General features: G+C 44.9%; 1 protein-coding gene across 2 annotated transcripts; it reads left to right on the top strand.

Annotated features, from left to right (window-relative positions):
• The first annotated feature begins 224 nt into the window (after positions 1-224).
• LOC132400042 (zinc finger protein 623-like) lies at positions 225-19269 on the top strand. 2 transcript variants are annotated; one of them, XM_059981129.1, is made up of 4 exons: positions 980-1195; positions 8258-8371; positions 8471-8659; positions 12311-19269. In XM_059981129.1, the coding sequence occupies exon 4, from the start codon at positions 12830-12832 to the stop codon at positions 13541-13543; it is 714 nt and encodes a 237-aa protein (XP_059837112.1). In that variant the 5' UTR covers positions 980-1195; positions 8258-8371; positions 8471-8659; positions 12311-12829; the 3' UTR covers positions 13544-19269. The 2 variants fall into 2 exon arrangements, with proteins under 2 accessions (XP_059837113.1, XP_059837112.1); XM_059981130.1 differs by lacking the exons at positions 980-1195; positions 8258-8371; positions 8471-8659 and adding an exon at positions 225-255.
• Positions 19270-20588: the final 1319 nt, after the last annotated feature.

The raw sequence follows: 20588 nt of genomic DNA, 5'->3' as shown, positions 1-20588 counted from the left end.
TCCTCCCCCACCTTTTTTATTCCGGTATCTTCCCCTTTCCTTCTCAGTCCTGAAGAAGAGCCTCGGCCCGAAGCGCCGTCTGTTTATCGTTTACCACACAGCTGCTGCATGTTTTGTGAATCGCTTTGGATTTCCGGCTTCCAAAATTCGCGGTCGGAGCCCAGCCGATCAAATGCGCTTGCGTCGAAGTCGCGGGCAGTTCTGGGAAATTGCGCATGCGCTCAGTGGACAAAAGGCTCGAAGAATCGGCGGAAGGTAGGAGCGGGGCTTAGGGCGGGGAATCATAAGCACCGGTATTTGAACAGCAACTGGGAGATAATTTTGCTGTGATATCCTGACACACGATGGCTCCGCACCCTGGAACAGTCCCGGTTCCTTCCCTCTCTGTAAGCCACACTATCCGTACCCGGGCCCCGGGAAGCTTGAAGTTATTCGCGCCCTTTCTATGGCGCATGCGTATAGTTGAGGCGTTGCGGGTGGATGGGTCTCTTGTTCCTTGAGGTTTCTGGGTAATGAGGCAGCCATGGTTCACACCTGCAGCCTTTTTTTCCTCTCGTCGAAAAGGTGTGTTTGGATTTGCAGGGATAGGGAATGAAAGCAGATGGGTCTCTCAGACACTGCCGAGCTCCAGCTATCTAAATCTAAAAAACAAGCACTCGGAACAGAGAGGCAAAAGTTCAAAGTAAAATTTTTTATCAGTACATGCATGTCACCACATCTTGATTCTTTTTTTTTCTGCGGGATAACTCAGCAAATCTACAGAATACTACCTATAAACAAGATTAATGAAAGAGCAAGAATATGGAAGACAACAAGTAGTTGAAATGCAACCATAAATAAATCACAATAAATAAAGAGAATATAAAATAACGTGATAAAGAGTCTTTAAAGTGAGATCATTAGTTGTGGGAACATTTCAATAGATAAATTTAGTTACCCATTTTTGTTCAAGGGCCAGATGGTCGAGAGATAACTGTTATTGAATCTGGTGGTGGGAGACCAGAGGCACTTGTACCTTCAAAAGGCAATGACCTAGGTGCTGAGAATCTTTGATGATCGATGCCTAATCTCCCTGTGGAACAAAAAGAGCCAGATCGCGGAGTCCGTGGAAGCAGAGTCCTGGGCTTTGGCTAAGTGGGCTTCAGCGTAAGGGGACTTCGGTAAGCCTGTGTGATTGCTCGCTGAGGGGAAGAAGGTAAGGTCGCTAGGTGCTTTTTAGACTTATTCTATCAATCCAGTTCAGGTATGGGGGAGACAGTCAGAGCAGTGGTGTGCTCTGTATGCAGTATGTGGGAAGTCAGGGTCAACACAGTTGTTCCTGATGACCACACCTGCAAAAGGTGCGTCCAGCTGCAGCTCCTATCAGCCCAAGTTAGGGAGTTGGATGAACTACGGATCATTCGGGAGATAGATAGGAGTTATCAGGAGGTAGTCACACCAAAAATCCAAGAAGCAGGCAGATGGGTGACGGTCCAGAAAGGCAGGGGGAGCAGGCAGAGAGAGCAGAGCACCCCTGCGGCCATTCCCATTAACAATAAGTATACCGTACTGGATAATGTTGATGGGGATGACCTACCAGGAATGAGTTGCAGTGGTCCTGCCTCTGGCATAGAGGTTGAACCCTAAACTAGGAAGGGGAGGAGGGAAGAGAAGAGAGCGATAGTTTTAGGGGATTCTATAGTCGGGGGGCAGATAGGAGATTTTGTGGGGCAGATCGGGAGTCTCGGATGTATGTTGCCTCCCTGGTGCCAGGGTCCAGGACATCTCAGATCGGGTGCAGGCTATTCTTGAGAACGAGGGCATGAACCCAGATGTAGTGGTCCATGTAGGGACCAACGATGTAGGTAAGGTGAGTGAGGGGGTCCTGTTTAGAGAGTTCAGGGAGTTAGGAGTGAAGCTGAAAGGCAGGACCTCCAGGGTGACAATCTCGGGATTGCTACCTGTGCCACGTGTGAGTGAGGCGAAGAATAGAATGATTACGCACATTAATACGAGGCTGAGAGCATGGTGCAGGAAGGAAGGGTTCAGGTTTTTGGATAATTGGTCTTTGTTCCAGGGACGTTGGGATCTGTTTCGAAGGGACAGTCTACATCTGAACTGGAGGGGTACTAACATTCTTGCAGGAATGTTTGCCAGTGCTGCTCGGGGGTGGGGGGGTTTAAACTAGATGTGCAGGGGGCAGGGATCCAGAATATGAGAGAAGATGATATGATGAAGGATAAGGGACAGGTGGGGAATACACATTTCCCAAATATTAATTGTATAAAGGAGAAAGGTGAGACAGAACATGTGTTGGAAAAGTTACATGTACAGAGGGTTGGTCAGAAAGAGCATGGGGTTAAATGTGTAGAAGGTTTGGGTGATCTTGAGAAGGTCATCAAAATTCAAGGTGCAATTAGCCCGATGGAAGTTCAAGGAGCTGGGTTAGGTACAATAGACAGTGTTTTAAGCAAAGAGAGGAGGAATGGGCTAAGAATTCTATACTTGAATGTGTGTAGTGTCAGAAATAAGACAGATGAGCTTGAAGCTCAGATGAAAATGGGGAACTACGATATTGTTGGGATAACGGAGACATGGCTGCAAGGGGATCAGGCCTGGGAATTGAATGTACCAGGGTATACGTGCTATCGTAGAGACAGAAATATAGTAAGAGGGGGTGGGGTGGCCCTGTTGGTGAGAAATGAGATTCAGTCCTTAGCAAGGGGTGACTTAGGAACGGGGAAGTAGAGTCTGTGTGGATTGAGCTGAGGAACAGTAAGGGTAAAAAGACCCTAATGGGTGTTGTGTACAGGCCCCCAAACAGTAGCGTGGATATTGGGTACAAGTTGATTAGGGAGTTAACATTGGCATGTGCTAAAGGTAATGCAGTCGTTATGGGAGATTTCAACATGCAGGTGAACTGGGAGAATCAGGTAGGTGCTGGACCTCAGGATAGGGAGTTTGTGGAGTGTCTAAGGGATGTATTTTTGGAACAGCTTGTGCTTGAGCCAACGAGGCTATTTTGGACTTGGTGATGTGTAATGAACAGGTAAGTGATCTTAAAGTAAAGGAGCCATTAGGAAGTAGTGATCATAACATGATAAGTTTTTATCTACAATTTGAGAGGGATAAGGGCAGATCAGAGGTGTCAGTGTTGCAATTAAGTAAAGGAGACTACGGAGCCATGAGGGAAGAGCTGGCCAAAGTTAAATGGGCGGATGCCCTGGCAGGAAAGACAGTGGTTCAGCAGTGGCAGATATTCTTGGGCATAATACAAAAGATGCAAAAGCAGTTCATTCCAATGAGAAGGAAGGATTCAAAGAGGGGGAAGGGGACACAGTGGTTGACAAAGGAAGTCAGAGATTGTATAGCATTAAAGAAAAGGAAGTATGACAGGGCTAAGATGAGTGGGAATACAGATGATTGGGAAAGTTTTAAGGAACAGCAGATCTTAACTAAAAAAGCAATACGGAGAGAAAAACTCAGGTATGAGCTCAGTCTAGCCAGGAATATAAAAGGGGATAGCAAAAGCTTTTTTAGCTATGTGAAGAGAAAGAAGATAGTTAAGAACAATGTTGGCCCCTTGAAGAATGAATTGGGAGAAATTGTTATGGGAAACAGGGAAATGGCAACAGAATTTAATGCGTACTTTAGATCTGTCTTCACCAGGGAGGACACAAGCAATCTCCCAGATGTATGGATGGGCCAGGGTCATAAGATATCAGAGGAATTGAAACAGATTGACATTAGGAAAGAAACTGTGATGAGTAGACTGATAGGACTGAAGACTAATAAATCCCCGGGTCCAGATGGTCTGCATCCGAGGGTTCTAAAAGAGGTGGCTCAGGAAATTGCAGATGCATTGGTAATCATTTTCCAATGTTCCTTAGATTCAGGATCAGTTCCTGAAGATTGGAGAGTGGCTAATGTTATCCCACTTTTCAAGAAGGGAGGGAAGGAGAAAATGGAGAACTATCACCCTGTTAGCCTAACGTCAGTCGTGGGGAAGATGCTTGAGTCCATTATTAAGGACGAAATAGTGGCACATCTTGATGGCAGCAATAGGATTAGGCCGAGCCAGCATGGATTTACCAAGGGCAAATCATGCTTGACTAATCTGTTGGAGTTTTTTGAGGGTGTAACAAGGATGTTAGACGAGGGTAAGCCAGTGGATGTAGTTTACCTAGATTTTCAGAAGGCATTCGATAAGGTGCCATGTAGGAGATTGGTGAGTAAAATCAGAGCTCATGGCATTGGGGGCAGGGTTTCAACATGGTTAGAAAACTGGTTGGCAGATAGAAAGCAAAGGGTAGTAGTGAATGGGTGTTTCTCGGACTGGCTGGAGGTGACTAGTGGGGTACCACAGGGCTCTGTATTGGGACCACAGCTCTTTACGATTTATGTCAACGATTTAGATGAGGGCATTGAAAACTATATCAGTAAGTTTGCTGACGATACTAAACTGGGTGGCAGTGTGACATGCAAAGAGGACGTTAGGAGAATACAGGGAGACTTGGATAGGCTGGGTGAGTGGGCAGATACTTGGCAGATGTCATTCAATGTGAATAAATGTGAAGTTATCTATTTTGGAAGCAGGAACAAGAGGGCAGAGTATTGTCTGAACGGTGTAGAGTTAGGTAAGGTAAAAATGCAAAGAGACCTAGGAGTCCTAGTTCATCAGTCAATGAAGGTGAATGAGCAAGTGCAACAGGCAGTGAAGAGGGCAAATGGAATGTTGGCCTTTATTACAAGGGGAATTGAGTACAAGAGCAAGGATGTCCTTTTGCATTTGTACAGGGCCCTGGTGAGACCACACCTGGAATATTGTGTACAGTTTTGGTCTCCAGGTTTAAGGAAGGACATTCTGGCAATTGAGGAAGTGCAGCGTAGATTCACTAGGTTGATTCCTGGGATGGCAGGGCTGTCTTATGCAGAGAGATTGGAGAGATTGGGCTTGTACACACTGGAACTGAGGAGATTGAGAGGGGATCTGATTGAAATGTTTAAGATAATTAAAGGATTTGATAGGATTGAGGCAGGAAATATGTTCCAGATGTTGGGAGAGTCCAGTACCAGAGGGCATGGATTGAGAATAAGAGGTCAGTTATTTAAAACAGAGTTGAGGAAAAACTTCTTCTCCCAGAGAGTTGTGGACGTGTGGAACGCACTGCCTCAGAAGACGGTGGAGGCCAATTCTCTGGATGCTTTCAAGAAGGAGCTAGATAGGTATCTGATGGATAGGGGAATCAAGGGATATGGGGTCAAGGCAGGGACTGGGTATTGATAGTGGATGATCAGCCATGAACTCAGAATGGCGGTGCAGACTTGAGGGGCCGAATGGTCTACTTCTGCACCTGTAGTCTATTGTCTATTATCACCCTGGTGTCAGACACACGACACAAAAGCACCCTCCCGTCATTGGACGGCTCACATTCCAAAGCACCCATTATCTCTAACCATAACCCAAACACTGCTTTTACGGAAACACCATTACATTGGTGTGAAACCTTTCCCAGCATGTTACACTCTCCCCAAACCAAATTTAGTCATGTCCTCATGACTGAGATAATTCACCAACCCTTCATACAATGCACAAGATCCAACCCAGGTGTGAAAGGCGTGACATAGCTCCCCATGGTGATTGGTGCTACACTCTCTTCCCCTGGTGCTAAATAAGCCAGCCTATCTGGTGGTCTCCTGATTCTTTAAGACCTCCTTACCCCTTTATCTACTTCAGGTTGTTACGTACCCCGTAACTGGGTGTCTAACCAGCAGAGAAAGAAGAATCCGTTGGAGTCCGGTGGTACTATATTCAAAAGTGTTTATTAGTAAAACAAGCAGATCAATACCAATCATGCAAATTTATAGATAACACAAGTTAGCAATGTTACGTACCCCGTAACTGGGTGTCTTCCCAGCAAAGATAGAAGTGTCCATTGGAGTCTGGTACTATTTTCAAAACAGTGTTTATTAGTAAAATATACAAATCAATATCAACAATGCAAATATACAGATACTTCATTTTAGCAATACTAAACCCAGAAGTATGGGTATAATAATAATCAATAATAAATAAGCTCTATCGTTGTCTAGGGGATAAAGAATTATCATGGGAAAGTATAAAGTTCAGTTCTGTTCATGTAGGCTGAGGTAGTAGTTGGTTCTTTTGTTGTAACCATTGGAGGGGGAGAGAGAGAGAGAGAGCGAGCAAACAGTAACAGCTATTGTCTTGCAAACCTTCCTTTACTTTCTTGATCCGTCAATGTGTTGTTGTGGCCATTCAGGTATGACCCCTCTGTCCTTTAGCTAGACCGTTCTTCTATGGTGGACTCGTCACCCAGGAAAGGGTGGACACACACACGAGCCCCCACTGGCCTCGCTGTAAACACTGTGAGTTAAAATTGACCGATCCTTCGTGTGGTCTCCGATGCCCCACACTTTTCTCGTGGGTTCCAACACTTAAACAGTGCTCACTAGTGTGTCTCCTGGTGTGTCTGAGGGGTGTCTCCCCAGACCTCACTTTTATCCCTACTCACGGGGTCTCAGGTGTCAATCAGTTTTGAATGGCTTAGCCCATCAAACCAGCCCACTCCGGCTGTCCACTGAGGAATTTTAATGAACAGAATAGTACCAAGTAAACAGCCCTATCCAGAGCTGTGAGTCTTACAGGAGTCATAGTATGGTCTCTCTCCTCCGGTGTTATCTCACCCTTGTCTGAAGCAAATGTTCCAGTCCCAGTATGTTTTGTTCCATCTCTTTCTCTCTCATTAACAGCCTGGCAACAGTAATGGTTTGTAATTCTCCCAGGGGAGAGGGACATGGGTAACCTTGCACCCTTCTGCCCATTAGAGCTGTTCATCCTTCGTAACAGCAATAATAAACGGAAAAGTGTAGGAATAATAATAAGCAATAATAAACAAGCTCTATCAATGTCTAGGGGTAAATGAATTGTCATAGAAAAGTATAAAGTTCAGTTCATGCGTGCTGAGGTAGATATTGGTTGTTGTGTTGTTGGAGAGAGCGAGCGAGAAGTAACAGCTACAGCAGTCAAACCTTCCTTTGCGTTCTTGATCTGTCGGGTCGTTGTGGCCATTCAGTTATGACCCCTCTGTCCTTCAGCTAGACCGTTCTTCTGTGGTGGACTTGTCACTCTGGCATGGGTGGCCACACACACAAGTCCCCACCGGCCCTGCTGTAACACTGTGAGTTTTACTGACCGACCTCCTGGTTCAGTCTCCAAAGCCCCACACCTTCCCATGGGTTCCAACACTCAATCAGTGTCCACTAGTGTGTCTCCTGGTGTGTCTGAAGGGTGTCTCTCCAGACCTGACTTTTATCCCTACTCACGGGCTCTCAGCTATCAATCAATTTTGAACGACTGTGTCCATCAAACCAGCCCACTCCGGCTGTCCACTGAGGAATGTTAATGAACAGAATGGTATAAGATAAATAACCTCTCAGAAGTCATAATACGGTGAATCAACAAGTCTCTCTCCCCTCTCTTATCTGTAGCAGATGTTCTGGTATGTTTTCTTTTCATCTCTCTCTCTCTCATAAGCAGCATAGCAACAGTAATGGCTTGTGATTCTCCCGGGGGGGGGGGGGGGGATATGGGCAACTCTGCACCCCATTGTCCATCAGAACTGTTCATCCTCCATAACAAGGTTCAGACACTCCTTGGGATACTTCTGGTCTTCCTGGCAAGGCCTTCCCTGGTCTATCACTGGTGCCCTCCTGCAACTCAGACCCCTCTGTCACTTGGCTGAGCCCCGCTTCACGCCTTGCAGCATCCCACTGAAACCTGGTTGGTCCATAGATAGCCCCCCCACCCCCAATTTCACCTGATTCGCGTGAGAATTTTCGGGAATTACTTCCTCAGTCATTGGGGAGTAGCAAAAGGCAGCATATACCACACCCCCATTTCCTCATCCTCCACCTCAGTATCCTATTCAGGAGTGGGGGCTGGTCTAATCTCTCTGCTGTTGGTCCTTCAGTCGCCCCATATTGCCGTAGGTGTAGGCTCTGCACCCCTTGTCCCAGAGGCAGAAGGTAGTTCCGATGAGAATCTTGACAGGCCCATTCCCATCCTCTGGTTTCACTTGGAAAGCTGGTAGGTTTGGCATCTGACTCTCCACTACATAGGGCGCAGCTGCCCAGCAATCAGTCAACTTATGCTTCCGAGGTAGCCCCAGATTCTTTGAGGACTCGGTCTCGCGGCATAGGTTGGGAGAACCTAACTTTGTGATAATACCTCCTCTTCTTTCCTTGATTCTGCTAGGCAGCCGCAACCTCTGCCAGACACATACTTAAGATAAGTCTTCAGTGGTAGGTCTTCCTCGCCAGTCCCAAAACAGAGGTTGATAGGCAACCTCGCCTCGCGCCCAAACATCAGGTAATATGGCGAGTACCTGCTGACTTCATTTCGTGTACAGTTGTAGCAGTGGACCAGATGTCCAATATGTTGAATCCGCTTGTTCTTGGTGATTTCCAGGGTTTCAAGCATGTCTAGCAAGTTTCGATAAAACCTCTCGGGCTGCGGATCACCCTGTGGATGATAAGGCATAGTCTTAAGTTTGAGTCTACTCTTGAAATCCCATCCCTGATCTGCCTGGTGAAACCATAATAAATGAAATACTTCTCCCGTAACACTTTGGCCACCATGGACACCCTCTGATCCTTGGTAAGGAAAGCCTAAGCATATCTGATGTAGTGATCCATGATGACTAAGACATTCGCCGTGTTGCTGACATCTGCCTCTGTTGAAATCCATACATACCAGGTCCAGAGACCCCACGCTCTGCAAGCAGGACAACGGAGTGGCCTCTCTGTATTACAACTTCCCATCAGCCCTGCATGTTGTGATCTGGTTTAACTTCTCAAAATCTATCATTTTTTACTTGTGCAGTTGACTTCCACCTGCTGTTGTTTGACCCAATTTTTCAGGTGATCTCCATCCCATTGTAACCTTAGGTAACTCTCACTTGCACCACACACCAGTTTTGGTGTCATGCTCAATTTCACCAATTGTTCAACCTACATTCTCCTCCAAATAATTAACATACTTGACAAGCTCCAGATTACTACAAGATGGTAAGACCATTTATACTTACAGATTTGGACACTGCCCGAGTATTAAAGGCAGCAAGTTTCTTGGTCTGCAGTTGGGCATTGGGCACCATCACATGTGCCTGACATCACTGAAGGGCTTTTATTGACATCACCCTGGGAGCACCTCTGAAACACATGTGCCTGACATCACTGAAGGGCTTTTATTGACATCACCCTGGGAGCACCTCTGAAAGACGATAGAAAGAGGCGACAGTAGAACTCAGCTCAAACAAATAAGGCAAAGAACAGGTAAAATGACTGACTGCAGGAGGTGTGACAAGACTCCATTCCTTTTCAAAGGCTCTGTCCAGCAAGCAAAGTGAAATGCTTTCATTGCAATAGATTTTGTGTTGTAAAAGCCAGAGTCTTTATAGTTCTTTATAGGGTTGAAGGAAACAGTGATTCAAACAAAGAGGAAGTTTTCCTTGGGGCTCTGGATTCAAGTAGACAAGGCTGCTGTATTGCAGTTCAGTTCATCAGGTTGGGGGATACTCAGACCGAACATAAGGTGTTTCTCTTCCACCCTGAGGGAGTCTTCGTTAATTAGGGGGCAGTTTTATCGAGTGCCTTAGCATCATCTTCCACAATCAGGGCTTCCTGGTGGCTAGACATTTTAATTCCAACTCATTGATCCATGGCTTCCTCTTATGGTAAGATGAAGCCAGCCTCAGGGTGGAGGAAGAACACCTGTATTCCATCTGGGTACCCTCCATACAGATGACATGAATGTTGATTTCTCCTTCTGGTAAACAACTCTGTCTTGGCCCCAGCTCATGTGTGCAAATGCAAAAAAAATTCATGCCAATGCCTCATTTCTATAGATTTGCACAGTATGCCTGCAGAAAAAGAAAATTAATCTCGAAGTTGTATACAGTGGTGTACATATACTTTGATAATAAAATTTACTTTGAACTTTGGACCTTTCTACCAGTGAGAACATGTTTTGTACCATTCTCTCTGGGTACAAAATGATATCAAACACCTTTGTCCTGGGTTATAAGTGACCTGTAGATTTTACATCATAAATATGCTACACTCCAATGAGAGAGACACTGCCCTTCCTTTCATGTTCATTAACATTGCCATCATTGGGTTCACCACTGTCAATCACCTGAAGGGGGCGTGTCTCCATGTTCAGTTTTGTGCTCTTTTTAGTGCTCGGGGACATGACCAGAACTTGAAATAATATTAAACAAGAAAGTCAAACTGAGCCAAGTCACAGATTGGTGACAGGCAGAACTGGCCCATTCAAATGCAGACAGGAAGATGGTCAGAGAATTTGATGATGAGACTGGATGCCTGATCTGTGCCCAGTTAGAAGGTAAAGGATCACAAGATAAAGGAGAAGAATTAGGTCATTTGTTCCATTGAGTCTGCTCCACCATTTCTTCATTGCTGAACCATTGTTCCTCTCAGCCCCAGTCTCCTGCCTTCCCCCCTGTATCCTTTCATCCCCTGACCAATCAAGGATCTATCAACCTCTTCCTTAAATATACATAAAGACTTGGCCTCTAGTGCTGTATGTGGCAATGAATTCCACAGATTCACCACACTCTGGCTAAAAAAGCTTCTACCTCATCTCCATTCTAAAAGGAGTTTCCTCAATTCTGAGGCTGTGTACTCTGGTCTTTGACACCACCATCACAGGAAAATTCCTCTCTACACCACTCTATCAAGGCCTTTCACTATTCAATAGGTTTCAAGTAGGTCACCCCTCTTCTGAATTTAAGTAAATAAAGTCCCAGAGCCATCAAATACTTCATATAACGTCATTCAATCCTGGAATTATTTCATGAACCTCTCTTGAACCCTCTCCAGTTTCAGCATATCCTTTCTAAGATGAGGGGCTTCAAGCTGCTCACAATACAGGGGCCCCCGCTTTTCGAATGTTCACTTTACGACAACTCGCTGTTACAAAAGACTTACATTAGTACCTGTTTTCGCTAACCAAAGAGGATTTTCGCTTTTACAAAAAAAAGACGCTGTTTTATATGTGTGTTTATCCCAAGAAAGACTACAATGACCGTGTAGCCTTGTGCGGGCAGATGTTTGCACATAGATGTACGTGCTGATTTTTTTTCTCCAAATCGATTTTGGCTTGCTGCTTTCCGGAGTTTGATAAGTGAAACTACACTGTACCTACAATATTTCTACTTTATATAGGGTGTAAATTTATCATATCATTCCTGCTTTTACTATATGTTAGTGTTATTTTAGGTTTTATGTGTTATTTGCTTTGATTTGGTAGGTTATTTTCTTGGGTCTGGGAACGCTCAAAAATTTTCCCATATAAATTAATGGTAATTGCTTCTTTGCTTTAAGACATTTCAGATTACAAACGGTTTCATAGGAACGCTCTGCCTTCGGATTGTGGGAGAAACCTGTACTTAATCAGGTGTCACCAGTGCATAGTCTAGGCCTTTTGAAGTGAATGCTAACATCACAGTTGCTTTTCTCACCATGGACTCACCCTGTGAATTAACCTTTTGGGATTCTGCACAAGGATTCCCAAATCCCTTTGCGCCTCAGATTTTTGTGCTTCTCTCCATTTAGAGAAAAGTTAACCCTTTCATTTCTTCTACCTAAGTGCATGACCATATACTTCCTGACACTGTATTTCGTCTCCCACTTCTTTGCCCATTTTCCTGATTTGTAAGTCGTTTTGTAATTCCTCCACTTCCTCAAAACTACCTGGTCCTCACCTGTCTTCAGATCATCTGCAAACTTTGCAGCAAAGCCATCAATTCCATCATCCAAATCATTGACATATATAACATAAGAAGAATTAGCATCAACACAGACCCCTTTGAAACAGCACTGGTCGCTCTCAGGCAGCCAGAAAAGGCTCCCTTTATTCCGCCTCTTTGCCTCTTAACAGTCAACCACTGCTTTGACCATGCAAGAATCTCTCCTGTAACGCTATGGGGTCATTGCTTTTTAAGCAGCCTCATGTAGCATCCTGTCAAACACCTTCTGAATGTCCAAGTCCACAACATCAACCTGTTCTCCTTTGTCTAACCTGCTTGTTATTTCTTCAAGGAATTCCAGTAGATTTGTCAGGAAAGATTTTCCGTTGAGGAAACCATGCTGACTTTGGCTTATTTTATCATGTACCTCCAAGTACCCTGAAACCACATCCTTAATCGACTCAACATCTTCCCAACCGCAGAAGTCAGAATAATTGTCATTCACCCGTTGATGTCTTGTGTAAATCTTTTTACAGGTTTCAAATGACAAAGAATTTACGAACAGGAATCCCAAACACAACAACATGTCTCCAGACATTTAAGGGGTGACCAGATATTTCCTTTGTGACATCAATATATCAGTTGTTGATCCTTGGAGATGAAGAATAGTCTCATCCCAGTGGGAAACATGTTTTGTGTCTGAAATGAAGTTTTCTGTTCTAACACAGTGAAATCTATTGGAACCGGGGAGCTGAGAACACACCAGCAATGGTTCACTGGAGATTAGTTTTGCAACTCATTGTTTGTACCTAACCCTAATGTGATTAATGACGTCTGATATCTTGTTCTCTCAGTGTGAATAAGGATTTTCTCACTCAGCCAACCCACATTCACACCAGTGAAGTCACAGTGTGGAGAGGCTCAGTGTATGAGACGAGATCCAGTCAGTTGTCCAGCCTGAAGATACGTCAGAAAATTCACAGCAGTGAGAGTCCATTCACTTGTTTCATGTGTGGGAAGAGATTCACTCACTCAGCCCACCTGCAGACATACCCATGAGTCAGTCATTTCACACTGGGGAGAGACCATTCACCTGCTCAGACTGTGGGAAGGGGTTTACTCGGTCATCCAGTTTACACAGACACCGGGAAGTTCACACTCGGGAGTGGTCATTTACCTGCTCAGACTGTGGAAAGGGATTCACTCAATTATCGAACCTACTAGCACATCAGCGAATTCACACTGGAGAGAGACCATTCACTTGCTCAGATTGTGGGAAGGGCTTTACTTGGTCATCCAGTTTACGGAGACACCAGAAAGTCCACTCTGGCGAGAGGCAGTTCACCTGTTCAGTTTGTGGGAGAGGATTCATTGGATCATCTGACTTACTGGCACACCAGTCAGTTCACACTGGGGAGTGCCCATTCACCTGCTCAGATTGTGGAGAGGGATTTATTCTTTCATCTCGTCTGAAGGAACATCAACGAGTTCACACTAGGGAGAAGCCGTTCACCTGCCTAGACTGTGGGAAGAAATTCAGACACTCATCCAGTCTAAGGAAACATCAGCGAGTTCACACTGGAGAGCGGCCTTTCACCTGTTCCATTTGTGGAAAAGCATTCATTCAATCATCTCACCTATTGGCACACCAGTCAGTTCATACTGGAGAGAGGCCATTCTCATGCATTGAATGTGGCAAGAGATTCACTCAGTCATCCCACCTACTGAAACACCAGCGAGTTCACACTGGAGAGAGGGCATTCACCTGATCTAAATGTAAGAAGAGATTCACTTGGTCATCCAACCTTGTCACGCACTACCAATTTCATACTGTGGAAAATGTTCAAATAAGATGCATTCAGGATGTTTAATCATCACAGTTGTTTCATCCAGAGGCAAGGTCAAATGTGACTGTTGGTTTTGAACTCTGCATTTATTGTTACTGTTCATCAAACTCAGTTCTACACCCTGATCACTGGATATACAAGGAGATCCTTCTGCTGATGTTTACCTGTAATGGGACTGAAGTGTAATATTCTGAATTTGTGACAAATGTATTTTATCTCTGCATCGAGATGAATGACACTAGTAGTTAACCACCCTACTCCCTGCTAATTTCAATGGTATGGGTCATTTTCACTGCTTCTTCAGGGCTGTGTATCACACTGCTGTGTTGTTAGAATACACCACTGTCCTCTGAAGTCCAAGAGCTGAATGGAGAACCATCAATTGGATGTTTAATAGAGCAGGGTTAGAAGCCAGATACGGGTTAGCACAGGGCACAAATAGGGGCTCTGGACAGTGGTAAGGTAAGAACATATGATGAGGTGCAGAGAAACAGGTGGGGATAGGGTGTGTAGCAATGAATGACAGAGTAGCAGCATTTGGAAAGTGATTATTCATGGCTTCTCCCTCCTTCCTTTCCAGTCCTGATGAAGGGTCTCGGCTTTGAAGTGTCAACCATTTATTCCTCTCCATAGATATTGCCTGACCTACTGATGTGCAATATTTTGTGTGTGTTGCTCTGGATTTCCCAGCATCTGCAGAATCTCTTTTGTTTATGATTAACTAAATGTGGTTTCATTAGTGTCTGGAAAAATCTGCACCATAAACTCTAAACCTCTATATTCAAAGCAGGTGAGTGTGCCAAAAGCCACTTTCACTACTCTTTTTTCCAGCATCGGTCAGCCATGCACGTGCACTCCAAGGTTTCTTGGCCCTGCAACACTCCCCAGGGCCTTACCGTCCACTATGAAAGTCTAACCTGAACTTGGCTTTCCAAAATGCAACATCCCAAACTTGTCTGAAGTAAACTCTACTTGCCGTTCCTCAGCCCATGTATTCAGCTGATCAAGATTGCCCTGTGATTTGTATAACCTATTTCACTCTCCATGATACCACCTATTTCAGTGTCATCTTCAAACTTAATAACCTTGCCCTGTACATTCTCATCCGAATCATTGATATAGATAACAAACAACAATGTGTTCTGCATCAATCTCCACAGCACAGCGCTGGTTATGGGTCTGCAGTCAGAGAATTAACCTTCCAACTTCACCATCTGCATTCTACCATCAAGCCAATTGTGTATCAGATTAGTCAGCTATCCCTGGAATCAGGAATCCAGAGCAGTCTACCAAAGGTCAAAGCACCTTGATTATTGAACTGTATATACTATATACAGCTTTGAGATTAGTTTCCTTACAGGGAGTCACAAAGCAAAGAAACCCATTTAAAAAAGGAACTCAATCGAACATCCAATGTGCAGAAAAAAGATTGTGTAAACAATAAAAATAAGCAAATAGCATTCGGTATTGACGTTCACAGAAGTGAGTCCACAAAGACTCAAACCACAATTATTTTCAAAGAATGTATAAGTTATACACCTTGAAATTTGTCTGCTTATTGGCAGTCACAAAGCAAGAAATTCGGAAAAACCCAATTAAAAAAATAAAAAAACATTGTGTAAACAGTAAATTGAGAGTAGGGGAGATTCAAACAAGAGGACATGATTTGAGAGTTAGGGGGCAAAAGTTTAAGGGTAACACGAGGAGGAATTTCTTTACTCAGAGAGGGGTAGCTGTGTGGAATGAGCTTCCAGTAGAAGTGGTAGAAGCAGGTTTGGTATTGTCATTTAAAGGAAAATTGGATAGGTATTTGGACAGGAAAGGAATGGAGGGTTATGGGCTGATTGTGGGCCAGTGGGACTAGGTGAGTGTAAGCATCGGCACAGACTAGAAGGGCCGAGATGGTCTGTTTCAGTGCTGTAATTGTTATATGGTTATAGAGCAATAGCATTCCGAACCAGACTGAGTACCAGATCCACTCCCAACAGCCAAAGTTGGTCCAAGTCAAGACTTAGTCCCCAGTGTACACACCAGTGGGAAAGAATCGCAGAGCAGCTGAATCAGTTCACAGCCTCTTCGCCATGGAGAAAGGAATGAACATACAAGAGAGAGCAATCAAAATCAGACCCACCCTCACCTCTAAACCCATCCTTTTGCTCATACGTGCAGAACCCCTTAGGGTTCTCCTTCACCGTGTCTGCTTGTGCAAACTCATGTCTTTTAGAAACCTAGAAAATCTAGAGCCCTTCAGCCCACAAAGCTGCGCTGAACATGCCCTTACCTTAGAAATTACCTAGGGTTACCCATAGCCCTCAATTTTTCTGAGCTCCATGTACCTACCCAGGAGTCTCTTTAAAGACCCTATCATATCTGCCTTCACCACCGTCACCGGCAGCCCTTCCACACACTCACCACTCTGCGTAAAAAAATTTACTCCTGACATCGCCTCTGTACCTACTTCCAAGCATTTTAAAACTCTGCATTCTCGTGCTAGCCATGTCAGCCATGGAGAAAAGCCTCTGACTATCCACATGATCAATGATTCTCATCATCTTGTACACCTCTATAGGTCACCTCTCATCCTTTGTCGCTTCAAGGAGAAAAGGCCAAATTCACTCCACCTATTCTCATAAGGCATGTTCCCCAACCCAGGCAACATCCTTGTAAATTCCTCTGCACCCCTTCTATGGTTTCCACGTCCTTCCTACATTGAGGCGACCAGAACCGATTACAGTACTCCAAGTGGGGTCTGACTAGGGTCCTATAGAGCTGCAACATTACCTCTGCTCTTAAACTTAATCCCACAATTGATGAAGATGAATGCACCGTATACCTTCTTAACCACAGAGTCAACCTGCACAGCAGCTTTGAGTGTCCTGTGCACTTGGACCCCAAAATCCCTCTGATTCTCCACACTGCTAAGAGTCTTACTATTAATACTATATTCTACCATCATATTTGACCTATCAAAATTAACCACCTAACTTATCTGGGTTGACATGAGGAACTCTGCAGATGCTGGAAATTCAAGCAACACACACAAAATGCTGGTGGAACGCAGCAGGCCAGGCAGCATCAATAGGAGGAAGTGCTGTCGATGTTTTGGGCTGAGACCCTTTGTCAGGACTAACTGAAAGAAAAGATAGTAACAGATTTGAAAGTAGGAGGGGGTGGGGTGAAGCTAAGAGCTGGAGAAGGGAAAGGATCATGGGATGGGAGGCCTAGGGAGAAAGAAAGGGGGAGGGGAGCACCATAGGGAGATGGAGAACAGGCAAAGAGTGGTGGGCAGAGAGAAGAAAAAAGGGGGAAATAAATAAATCAGGGATGGGGTAAAAAGGGGAGGAGGGGGATTAACAGAAGTTGGAGAAATCAGTGTTCATGCCATCAGGTTGAACTCCATCTGCCACTTCTAAGCCCTCGCATTAGGGTTTAGGGTTAATTCCTTCCTATCAATTTCCCACTGTAACTTCTGACAGCCCTCCACACTATCCATAACACCCCCAACCTTTGTGTCATCAGTGAATTTACTAACCCATCCCTCCACTTCCTCATCCAGGTCATTTATAAGATTTTACTAGAATGTTACCTGGGTTTCAGCACCTAAGTTACAGGGAAAGGTTGAACAAGTTAGATCTTCATTCTTTGGAACGTAGAAGGTTGAGGGGGGACTTGATAGAGGTATTTAAAATAATGAGGGGGATAGATCGAGTTGACGTGGATAGGCTTTTTCCATTGAGAGTAGGGGAGATTCAAACAAGAGGACATGATTTGAGAGTTAGGAGGCAAAAGTAAGGGTAACACGAGGGAGAATTTCTTTACTCAGAGAGTGGTAGCTGTGTGGAATGAGCTTCCAGTAGAAGTGGTAGAGGCAGGTTCAGTATTGTCATTTAAAGTAAAATTGGATAGGTATATGGACAGGAAAGGAATGGAGGGTTATGGGCTGAGTGTGGGCCAGTGGGACTAGGTGAGTGTAAGTGTCGGCACAGACAAGAAGGGCCAAGATGGCCTGTTTCTGTGCTGTAGTTGTTATATGGTTATAAAAATCAGGAAGAGTAGGGGTTCCCAGCACACATCAATGAGGCATACCACTGGTCACTGACCTCCATGCAGAACATGACCTGACTACAACCACTGTATGCCTTCTGTGGGCAAGCCAGTTCTGAATCCACAAAGCAATGTCCATTTGGATCCCATGCCTCCTTACTTTCTCAATAAACCTTCAATGGGGTACCTTGTCATATACTTTGCTGAAATCCGTATACACTATATCTACTACTCTACCTTCATCAATGTGTTTAGTCACATCCTCAGAAACTTCAATCAGGCTTGTAAAGCATGACCTGCCTTTGACAAAGCCTTGCTGACTATTCCTAATCATATTATGCCTCTCCAGATGTTCATAAATCCTGCCTCTCAGGATCTCCTCCATCAATTTACCAACCACTGGAGTAAGACTCACTGGTCTGTAATTTCCTGGGCTATCTCTACTCCCTTTCTTGAATAAAGGAACAACATCCGCAACCCTCCAATCCTCCAGAACCTCTCTGGTCCTAGGCCTACTGGGTCCTAGACTTCCTGACTGGGAGACCTAAGTCAGTCCGGATCAGGAGCAGCATCTCCAACATCATCACACTGAGCACGGGGGCTCCCCAGGTTTGTGTGCTCAGTCCACTGCTGTTCACTCTGCTGACCCATGACTGTGCTGCAACTCACAGCTCAAACCATATCATGAAGTTCACCAATGACACAACTGGTGGGTCTCATCAGCAAGAACGATGAGTCAGCTTACAGGGAGGAGGTGCAGTGGCTAACGGACTGGTGCAGAGCCAACAACCTGCCTCTAAAGATGAACAAAACAAAAGAGATGGTTGTTGACTTCAGGAGGGCACGGATCGACCACTCCCTGCTGAACATCGACGGCTCCTCAGTAGAGATCGTTAAAGAGCACCAAATTTCTTGGTGTTCACCTGATGGAGAATCTCACCTGGTCCCTCAACACCAGCTCCATAGCAAAGAAAGCCCAGCAGCGTCTCTACTTTTTGGGAAGGCTGAGGAAAGTCCATGTCCCACTCCCCCATCCTCATCACATTCTACAGGGGTTGTATTGAGAGCATCCTGAGCAGCTGCATCACTGCCTGGTTTGGAAATTGCACCATTTTGGATTGCAAGACCCTGCAGTGGATAGTGAGGTCAGCTGAGAAGATCATCAGGGTCTCTCTTCCCGCCATCACGGACATTTACACTACACGCTGCATCCGCAGAGGAAACAGCATTATGAAGGACCCCATGCACCCCTCATACAATCTCTTCTCCCTCCTGTCGTCTGGGAAAAGGCTCCAAAGCATTCGGGCTCTCACGACCATACTGTGTAACAGTTTCTTCCCCCAAGCTATCAGACTCCTCAATACCCGAAACCTGGACTGACACCTTGCCCTACTGTCCTGTTTATTATTTATTGTAATGCCTGCACTGTTTTTGTGCACTTTATGTAGTCTAGTGTAGCTTTCTCTGTTTTTTTTATTACATAGTTCAGTCTAGTTTTTTGTACTGTGTCATGTAACACCATGGCCCTGAAAAACGCCTCATTTTTACTATGCACTGTACCAGCAGTTATGGTTGAAATGACAATAAAACTTGACTTGACTTGGTCCCCATTCATGATGCAAAAATCATTGCCAGAGGCTAAGCAATCTGCTTCCTCGCCTCCCACAGTAGCCTGGGGTACTTCTCATCTGGTTCCGGTGACTTATCCAACTTGATGCTTTCTAAAAGCTCGAGCACATCCTCTTCCTTAATATCTACATGCTCAAGCTTTTCAGTCCACTATAAGTCTCCCCTGCAATTGCCAGGATCCTTTCCCATAGTGAATAGGCAACGTATTCATTAAGTACCTCTGCTATCTCCTCTGGTTCCATACACATCTTTTCCACTGTCACATTTGATTGGTCCTATTCTCTCACGTCTTATCCTCTTGCTCTCCACATTCTTGCAGAATGCCTTGGGGTTTTCCTTAATCCTGTCTGCCAAGACCTTTTCATGGCTGCTTCTGGCTCTTCTAATTTCATTCTGTAGTTCCTTCCTGCTAGCCTTATAATCTTCTAGATCTTTATCATAGAACCATAGAACATTACAGCACAGGAACAGGCCTTTTGGCCCTTCTTGGCTGTGCCGAACCATTTTTCTGTCTAGTCCCACTGACCTGCACCTGGATCATATCCTTCCATACACCTCTCATCCATGTACCTGTCAGTGTTTTTCTTAAGTGTTAAAAGTGAGCCTGCATTTACCACTTCATCTGGCAGCTCATTCCACACTCCCACCACGCTGTGTGAAGAAGCCCCCCACTAATGTTCCCTTTAAACTTTTCCCCCTTAACCCATGTCCTCTGGTCCCTTTTCTCCCCTAGACTTTGTGGAAAAAGCCTGCTTGCATTCACTCCCTTTATACCCATCATAATTTTATATACCTCTATCAAATCTCCCCTCGTTCTTCTATGCTCCAGGGAATAAAGTCCTAATCTATTCAGCCTTTCTCTGTAACTCAAGTTTCTCATGTCCCGGCAACATCCTTGTGTAACCCCCTGGGTCGCCTCAGGCTCGCTCAGCTCGTTCCCGTCTAGGGGAAGCAGCCTTCGGCCCCGCCAAACTGGGTAATCAGCTGGTGTGGATGCTGTGTGATGTCCCCGCCTTGCCCAGAAACAGACAGTACACCAGATGTGATTAAATGAGTACAATTTATAAAGGTTACTATAACTAAGTGATTAATAATGATACAGTATATATGAAGAAAAAAATAAAGAAAAGGCGCCAAACTTATCAAAGTCCAAACCACTTCGTGCACAACCGTTGGAGCTCAATTACTGAAGTCTTCTGGCCACCATTCGATCCCCTCCGAACTCCTCGATTCACAGCTCAGGACCCTCCGAAGTGGTCAACCAAGCACATCTAGCTTCATCCCCCCTCCTCGG

This window comes from Hypanus sabinus, chromosome 9 (assembly GCF_030144855.1).
Source record: "Hypanus sabinus isolate sHypSab1 chromosome 9, sHypSab1.hap1, whole genome shotgun sequence".
NCBI lineage: Eukaryota > Metazoa > Chordata > Chondrichthyes > Myliobatiformes > Dasyatidae > Hypanus > Hypanus sabinus.
Note: the sequence above shows the minus strand (reverse complement) of the source record. Positions and strands in the feature narration are given on the sequence as shown.